The sequence below is a fragment of the Etheostoma spectabile genome, chromosome 18 (assembly GCF_008692095.1).
Source record: "Etheostoma spectabile isolate EspeVRDwgs_2016 chromosome 18, UIUC_Espe_1.0, whole genome shotgun sequence".
Classification (NCBI taxonomy): domain Eukaryota; kingdom Metazoa; phylum Chordata; class Actinopteri; order Perciformes; family Percidae; genus Etheostoma; species Etheostoma spectabile.
The window spans coordinates 22,128,189-22,137,852 of record NC_045750.1 but is presented as its reverse complement, the minus strand read 5'-3'; the positions used below and the strand labels follow the sequence as shown (position 1 = coordinate 22,137,852).

General features: G+C 40.6%; 1 protein-coding gene across 2 annotated transcripts in view; it reads right to left on the bottom strand.

Annotated features, from left to right (window-relative positions):
- Positions 1 to 9,664, bottom strand: part of cnstb (consortin, connexin sorting protein b) — a 28,789-nt gene that overhangs the window by 16,532 nt on the left and 2,593 nt on the right. For both annotated transcript variants that reach the window (XM_032542861.1, XM_032542863.1), the window contains exons 2-3: positions 4,800 to 5,374; positions 3,195 to 3,304 (exon numbers count right to left, since the gene is read on the bottom strand). In XM_032542861.1, coding sequence (XP_032398752.1) covers positions 3,195 to 3,304; positions 4,800 to 4,890 — 201 coding nt within the window. In that variant the 5' untranslated portion in view covers positions 4,891 to 5,374. The remainder of the gene's footprint in view (positions 1 to 3,194; positions 3,305 to 4,799; positions 5,375 to 9,664) is intronic.

Below are 9,664 nucleotides of genomic sequence, written 5' to 3'. Positions count from 1 at the left end.
AGATGGAATAGACAATGCTATTTTTAAGGCTACCTTCTTTCCTGAGCTCACAAGTGGAAATGCTGAACTTAATGCTCCTCCGTTGGTCTGTGTGACGGACAATCACTCTCTGTTTAATGCCCTCGAGTCAACAAAACAGATCACTGAAAAACAATCATGGCTGGAAAGAAGCAGCATTAAGGAGCTCATACTGAGTAAGAAGTTAAAAAAAGTGCTCTGGTCAGACACTGCCTACCGGTGATAAATAAACAGAAGACCTTTTACCTTCAGGCTTAGGCTGCATTCCCACATTCACACAACCTCCTTTTCAATGGCCCATATTTTGGAAGGCTTTAGGCTTGTTTAGGCTGAAACGGGGGCTGTCGCAAGAGGGGAGCCGGAAAAAAAGCAAGAAAACCAAAAAAAACTTAAGACCGATACAACTTTTGGAGAAACACAGCCCGACGTGACGCTGCCATGGCCAGTCATTATGTGTCTGCGATCAGGCTTGTTAGTCTGTTTTGAGGCGGTGTGTGAGAGTCCTGTTCAGTAAACAGGGAACATCACTGCCTCTATTGCTGCTACACAAAAGTTTTAAAACGCTGAGGGTAAAAAAAAAAAAGGAAACACAAGCACTAACTGCCCAGGAGTTTGTGTAACAGCCGCCTATTTCCTGCAGCACACTTTCTTCTGTGAAATAAAGCTGTCCACCAAGTGTGGGCTGAATGTCGCGATCTGTAAACGCTCTGACAGAGAATACTAATTGCGAAGTATAACGTCTACTTGTGCTATAGTGGGGGGGGGGTTAAAGAACACAACAGGATGTCACACAAATGCACAAATGGGCCATTTAAGTGACACTCCCTGCGCCGCACAACCCTGCGGAAAATCGCCAACTTGCTTTCATTAGTCAGAACGAGCCCTTGGGGAGAAAACAGACCATTTATGTACTCTGTAAGAAGACTGCCAAATCCCAGTTTGAGTTTCAGATGCATTGAGCATTATTTGAGTGTTAGTATGAATGAATACTCATTGTTTAACATGAACAATAATGATAATTGTTTCTAAGTGCATGACACCCTGTATATTTGTCAAACTTTTAACATTCTAGGCATGGACAGATTATGGGATTAGGAGAGTATGAGTGCATCACAGACATGTAACAGGATTTTGGGTATCTGTAATATTTAACAAAGGAATGAATTTAGGCCCATGAACTATTTAGCACACAAGACGAGCAGGTGCTAGAATATTTAACCAAATATGGGCCTTCATGTCTTATAGAGTGCGAGAAACACTGACCATGTTAAATGTGGGCCTGTATAGCATAGTAGAGCGTAACTCACACCAAATTCCTTGTATTTGCAGTGTACATATGACAAAATGATCATGCATGATTAGGGCTGAAACGATATGGAAAATAAAACTGAAATCGCTCCGCGAACCTGTGTCACGGTGGGAGAAGGCAGAATCGCAACACACCCCTTCCAACTCCAGAGTTATCCTTTTTGTCCAGATCATAAAACGTTAATATTATATATTATTATATATATACAGTCTATGGTCCAGATCCAGACTGAGGCAGAAGACAGGGGTGTGCTAGCTAGCTAAATTACCATTAGATTAGTCGTCTATCTATACAGTTAACATTACTGATGAATTTGTGAGTTAACTAGCCCAGAGTTGTTACCCGTGGTCAAAACAATCATACTAAAAATAAATGAGCATGTTGAACGGTGTCGTAATCTTACGTTACCCACCAAGAATTACATTAGCATTAGCATTAGCTACTTGTCGACCAGCACCTTTACAGTAGACACCGAAGCACTTTTCCTCTTCGTTCCCCCTACAGCTTGGGAGCGGAATTGTTACCATTAGTCTCATTCCAACTAGTTAATGAACCACTGAAACGATTATGGAAACATTATTTTAAGGTACAATAGAATCTTCGGTGATGGATCGATCAACATTGAAATCTATCAATATCAATAAATAAGATATCTGTTGTATTACTGTGTTGCAAACTGGGATGTAATCAATGAAAACAATATGCCATGTTGGCAGAAAAAATGTTGTATTACGTATTGTATTTGAGAAAGGAAAAAAACAGCTTTTGCCTTTGTTCCATGATTAGTGGAGCTGGCAGTGAAGCAAAAAAAAACAAAAAACAACAAGCTTCTCAAGGTGTAGGAATAGCTGAGACAAATTAATCCTATTGTCTTTGTGTTGTTAGGAGATTGTGGTCTACAAAGTAACTGTCCTTTTTTCCTTTTCTTTTTCAGAAACTGAACCAAACTATATTTATTACACTACTAATTAGCATGTCTGTTTGAACACCATAATTGTGATCTGAGGGAGTGGAGGCGGTAGGAGAGAATATATTAGACACGTGAAACACAGCATGGGGTTGCCAGCCCTAGTCCTTGCACCTGCATTGTAGAACAGTTGCATAAATGTTCTTTTATGCTTAAGTAACAGTTTTTCCGACGGCTGACCTTTTTAAATCCTAAACCATCAGTGCATTTGCATGCTGGGGAAACCTAACAAGCTATTTTAACATGTTTTTAAGAAACACCAGCTCAGGGATTTGTTATATTTGTCCCAGCTAACAGAGAAAGCAGAGACTTTGTAATGAGGTCACGTAGGAGTAAGCGTACAGAGACTCACAAACAGATGTTTATGCACACACACCCGCAGATGAAGCCATTCTATCTTGACTAAATAAAGACACATATTCCCTCTGGATTTATCTCTCGAACGTTCACCTGCACACTAGGCCCGCACAATTAATCGTTATAAAATCGCAATCTCGATTCACCCTGTTCAAAATTTTTTTTTTTTTTAATTACTTTGAGTCTCATTTAATTTTATGAGCCGACTGCATCACACATGCTACTTTCTTCTGTGAGTTTTAAACATAGACTGTATTAAATCGGTTTTAAAGCGCTCCCACGCTCTGCAATGCTCTCCCTTCTCTTCATTGAAGCCTCTATGGTTACAGGCTTGTGGTGATGCGCAATGTGCTACAGGTGCCAAAACAAATCTACTGCCAATTTGTTTTGTATTGTCGTGTTTCATTTGTGCAATAAACATTCCACTTTGTGACAAAACTATCTGGGCAGAAAATCGTGATATCAATTCTAAGCTAAAAATCGAGATTCGTATTTTTCTCTGATTCGTACAGGCCTACTACACACACATACACAGGCACACACCTGGTGCAGGCTGTGTGGCAGCAGTGTGTAGTCACTGTTTTCTCTGAGGGACTGTAGGGAGGCCAGCAGCTCTGGGCTGGGGCCCGGCAGTTCATCTCTGGAGACGCTTCCTAGAAACACAAAACACAAACAAATGCTTCAGTGATATTATGGTACAGCCCTGATGTATAAATTCTGCTCTTTGTGGTGTTTCTGCACTGCATATCTCAGTGGGTTATGTAATCCATCTGTGATAGAAACTTAAAGGTGTGAAAATATACACTTTCCCTTATTACTTAAAGGGGCACGCCACATATTTACACATGACAGCCAATTACTCGTCACCAGGAGTATAACTAAGGTTGTAAAAACATTTACAGGTGTAAAATATCTATACTTTGGAAGAGCTTTGACACGTCTAAGAAAGACCCTGATGATGTCATTTGGAGGCGTCGAGTTTGAAAGACTTGGATACTTACCAGACAATAAAGGCTAACAAAGAGATGCTATTGGTTGCATTATGGGAAATTATAGGAAATAAAAAAAAAAAGTAAATCACTGTATAAAAGCGTAAGAACAATATTAGTCTATGTTGTTCCACAAGGAAGGTTTGCCACACCTTCCTCCACAGCGCTGCGGAGGAGGGTCTATATAGTCCACACAACATTCTGGGATGTGAAAAAAAATGTGCTCTGGTTTATTAGCATTACTATAAACCAATCACAATTGTCTTGGGCGGTGCTAGGCGCTGGACAGAGCAACGGTGCCTCTGCAAAATAGCCTCGGGAAGGAACTTGTTTTGGTGGAAAATGTTTGTTAGTCGTGAGAGAGAAAACTCCGATTGGATACTCAGAACTCAGATAGTCTAGCTAGCGGTCTCGATTTACCCTGCAGAGATCTGAGGAGCAGTTAACCATAGTCCTCAGAAATCCACCGGAGTTCAAAATGTCAACACAAAGAAAGAGGAAGGTGACGGACATCCGGCCTAAATAAGGGACATCTGTTTTCAATATAGACTATTACAACACTGACAGTGTGTGTGTGTGTGTGTGTGTGTGTGTGAGTGTCATCACAGCCCCAGAAAACTTGATGTAAGAGCTACCTGACAAACAGGCTGTTATCTCAGCAGGTTGCCATTGGTGACACCCTGTCAGCACCTCGCCTGCAGACCATTTGTCACTATTAGCTGTAGCTGTATGGAGCAACACATACTTAGCAATGGCTATGAGCTCCAGCTGTATAGCACAGTACATTGCAAACATCCAGGAGTATTGGCAGTGGCTTAATTACAGCTTCGTATCATCCCGATCATCTTAAGCGGGTTTTTTCTGGCACGCTACAGCAGTTTGTAGGAAACTGTGGTCCACAGATGGATGATAAGATTTGAGTTGTTCTTGAAAGCTTTCAATCAGCAGTTCTCTGAAGAATAACGGGTGGTATTGTTCGAATGTGTCTCTCTGCTGTCAGTCTACAGTCAATTAAAGATGAACTGTTTTTAGAAGCTTTTGAAATGAATGAACTGTTAGCACATACTGAAAAAAGCAACATTCCCTGAGGTGTACAAACATTATGAACTGCACTGCAGTCAATGCATTACAGAAAAACAAGATGGAGAAGTTATTTTACCTGTGACACTGTTGATGTGTGACACCCCTTCCTCCTCCCGCGTTGTCCCAGTGTCGGGATCTTTTGGCGGGATGGCGTTCTTGTTACCCATCACCTCCGTCACTGCAGCAATCTTGTCTTCCAAGTCGACGTTCCCCAAAAGCTTTTCTGAGACCCACCAGTGGGCCGTGGCTGGCTCTCGTGTTTTGGTGCCCCTCACTTGAAAAACATGAACTGTTTCCTACTGCTATCTGTGCACTTCCTTTGAGTATGATAAGAAAATGACTTGGGAACGTCTGTGCTGCTCTAAGCTCCAAGAAAAGATTCAAGGGTCTCTCGAGCACTGGAGAATGAGGCAGGTTCGGTTTGTTATCACCCGTGACGGAGCATGTGATTTAATCCTCCATCGCTTCTCCTGGGTGGTCATAGAAAGGGAGATTTGAAATGTCCACCTTAATCTATGAAGGTTGAGCAGTGGAGGACAATGCTCTCAGATTTGGCAGACTTTCCGCAGTCCTCTGTATGGTTTATTGTGCTTTGCCTCTTCTCTCTTACTCGCAGAATTCAGTGTAGCCTGCTTCCTTTTCCCCAGCGAGCTGTCAAAAAAATAGGTACATTTTTAGAAGAGAACATAATGTATGCCTCGTGCATTCAGTATGTTCAGAGAAGGAGAGGACACATGCTGTAATCAGAGAAATGAATGCAAAGAGAAGCAGCACTTCTGGTGAAATGGCAGTTATGTCATTGACTGAAAGGGTTGTCTTTGTGTATCAACAATAACTGCCCATCGAGGCATGGCAGAGTGCTCCATTCTGAAAATAACTTCATAGTAGTCTGTGGAGTAGAATAAATAGCAATGAGTATGTGTCAGTATGTGTCAATGAGTATGTGTCAGTGTAGACGAACAACACGGTGTATACTATCAATAATCTACTAATGAATCATCCATTCTTACACATTGTTCTACCAAGCATGGAGGTTTAGAAGTGAGGGCTAACATTTTTCCAGCATTTTTTACAACATATTGTAGGGTTTTACAACTTAAAAGGGGATGTGTTGTAACTTGGAATCCGGGCAACAAAGGGACTGTGTATAGTATCTATTAATGTATTCCTCTCTGACATTTGTGAATGTGATTTATGTTAATTACATCAATTTGCCCATTGAAAGATTCCGCCTTGTAACCAACAAGACCAAGAGTCTGCAGAAATGCTAGCAGCTCTCTGAAGTTGTACAAGCAGTGCTTTGAGCTCAGTGCTAACGGCAGCATGCTAACATGCTTACAATGACAATTCTGCCATGCTGATGGTCAGCATGTTTACTGGGTTCACCATTTTAGTTTAGCATGTTAAAATGCAAACATTTACTCACAAATAAGCAAACAACGATGGGACAGTCGTTTGTTTGGAATCTCTCCATCTATACCGCACGTAAAATGTTCACTTTCAACCTCGATACACCTCCCCATTTATCACATATTGCATGAAGTAGAGTGGTAAATTTATGAAGGCAAAAGCCTCCATTTGCAGGCCTTTTAGCTGATGTTTTTTATCCAATGTTAGTTCACAAGTGTTTACCTAGGGCTGGTGATTATAGGCTGACGTTATCAGTATGAATGACCTTTTATAGGGCGGTCCCTTTAACTGTTTAACCAGTCCCGTCACTATAATTATTCTAGATATACTAAACATATTTCTGTCAAGGGCCTTTACACATTGTCAAGATACGTTTTACCTAAACGCACAATATGTAATGGACTGACGCTAGGGGTGTCATTCTGAAGTAGTGTGGGATCATGGGAGTTTCTTTACCACCATTGCAGTCATTTCAGACAATTACTACTACTTGCGACATACTGTAACGCCCTGCTATGACATGAACTACTACTACAACCATTTTTTAGTCACTGTTTCATTATCTGTTTCTACCTAAAAGGGAGTTTTTCCTCGCCAGTGTCACACCATGTTTGCTCTTGGGAGAATTACTAGAATTGTTGGGACATCATAAATTATAGAGTGTGGTCTAGACCTACTCTCTTGTTATGATTTGATACTATAAATAAAATTGAATTGAATTGAACTACTCTTACCAGGAGCTGAATAATATGCAGTGGTTTTTTCCCCTTTAAAACAAAGGGAGCAGCTCATTACAGCCGGTAAAAACAGTATAGAGCTGTTTCACATTAAAAAGCAATGTTTCTTTGCTCTGCGAGCGAATCAGCCACTTAAGTCGGCTCAGCTTGTTTCTCTGAAAGCCTTGGATCCAGACATCTTATTAATATTAATATCCTTCCTTCCTAGAAATGCCTAAAAGTAGAAATGCCTAGATCTGAAAAGTAAAAATGTGGCTTATAACTGCATAAAATGTCCATTTATGACAGCTTTCTACAAATTAGAAGGCTGACGTGCTGTAGATAAATATATTTCCGCTTCATGAAACCTACATTTTCAGCTTGAGGGCCGAGGGCATGAAAGCTGTGTGATACTATATGTTCACACAGCATGTTAGCAGTCATGTGAACGTTGTGAATTCTGTAACATGGAATGTGACTGTGAGTATAAACGCTGGGAGCGGCGACTGACTCATAGGTTGTGTAGTATAAAATTAGGACTCATGCAGTGGGGGCGAAAGTTGAAAATCTGTGTAAATTGTACTAAAACACGTGATGACAGTTCTGTGCTTGGTTTCTCCTGTGCATTGCTGTATAGCTTTATTGTTTTATGCATTTCAGTTTTTAAATGTCCTATGACATGCTGCTTGCATATAGGCCTTAGTGGTCCCCTAATACTGTATCTGAAGTCTCTTTTATATAGACATTAAGTGGGCTCGCTATACTGTATCTGAAGTCTCTTTTATATAGACCTTAGTGGTCCCTAATACTGTATTGAAGTCTCTTTTATATAGACCTTAGTGGTCCTAAACATGTATCTGAAGTCTCTTTATATGACCTAGTGGTCCCCTAATACTGTATCTGAAGTTCTTTTATATAGACCTAGTGGTCCCTAATACTGTATCTGAAGTCTCTTTTATATAGACCTTAGTGGTACCTAAATACTGATCTGAAGTCTCTTTTATATAGACCTAAGTGGTCTGCTAATACTGTATCTGAAGTCTTTTTTTTTATATAGACCTAAGTGGTCTGCTAATACTGTATCTGAAGTCTCTTTTGGCCTTGACCAACTGCCATGCTTCGCTTGTTTGCAAGCCATGATGTCTCTCTCTTTCTCGTCAACGGGTCAAATTCTCTGGTTGGGCAAAGCAGAGAAAGGGGAGGTAACCTTGCTCCTTATGACCTCATAAGGGGAAGATTCCAGATTGGCTCATCTGAGCTTTCATTTTCTCAAAGGTAAAGCAGGATACCCAGGGCTAGGTTTACACCTATCACCATTTTTACCCACTGGGGGACCATAGGCAGGTTGGGGGAATGCATATTAATGTTACAAAAACTCATAAATTGAAATTTTTATGCCATGGGACCTTTAAATCAATTGGCTTCTTGGTAACAATCTTCTAGATTCATACCGGTGTTTTGTTGTTGTGTTTAGTTTAGCCAGTTTAAACATTTATCATTATTTAACATTACTGCTGACCGTTTCCAAAGGGTGATTTAGATTAAATTTTTTTTGCAAAGCTTCCAGGCAGCCAGTGCTCTCCATTCCTTTATGAGAGTTGCAGAGAAGGGATAGCTCCACATTACACTTAGTCGCTTTCTTGCTGAGAGTTTAGGTGAGAAGATGCTGCTTTATCTCTGAGCCAGAGGACTGTTAGTTTTGCATTAAAACTGAACATGGTACAGCTAGCCTGCGGGCTAAGAAAAAGTCCAGGACATAACCACCTCAAAATCACAACATATCGTTCTACCACATTGACTAACGTTAGGTATTAAAGAAAACTAGATGTAACGTGTTATTTAATAAGCTTGGTGCTGGCATGTGGTCGACAGAGTCAGGTTAGCTTGCTAGTTTGGTTTCCCCCTGTATGTGCTAACTAGCTTAAGATAACTTCTTCTTTTACTGGCGACTTCTTTCTTTTACTGAAAACCAGTCAGAGCATTATTGCCAGCAACTGTAACCTTTTACATATTTTTTACCATCAACACAATCTTTCCAGAGTTATTTGCTAAATAGTTTAAATGTCCGTAGTAAATTCCTTCACAGCTTAAGCTAACTGGCTGCTGGCTATATGTTTACAGTAACGTTACAGATACGAGAGTGGTATTGATAGCATAAATGTGTATTCATTTGAGTGTGACATGTTTTCTTTCATTCTTTATAAATGTGGATTGGTTTGATAAATATTCACTCTATAACATGATAAAACTGTCAAAATTAAAACAGACAGTTGGTTAGCCTACTCAGGGCCAGTGATTGCTATAAGTGACCTATGTGATTGCCTAGGGCGTCAAATGTGTTGGGGACGCCGTGTCGCCGTTAGTTCTACTTCCCATTAACAACAGAATTAGAATGACAAGCGAAATAAAACATGTTTATTAAACAAGATCATCTTAGGGCGCCCCCTCAGCCACACGTTTACTTGTCAACCTCATTATCAGATTTAACTGATGATTATTGTCGATTGTTTCCAGTCTGTGGGTCAGACTCAAACACGCGGAGCTCTGAAGCAGACCTGTGCGTCGTTTAGTGTCCACGCTCGCTGTAAAAATAGAGACGAGCAGCGGCACAGCTTCAGGTTTATAATGGACGAGCTCTGCTTTGGGCATGCTGCGGCAGAACTGTCCCTATTTCTGCCGTAGTTTTGGGTTTCCACAAGAGATGGTCCCATATCGTTTTTTTCTTCCCAATACTGATTCTGATACCTGAACTTGCGTTGCGCCGATACGAGTAATGATCCCGATACCAGTGTGTCATATATTTTATTATGTTTTA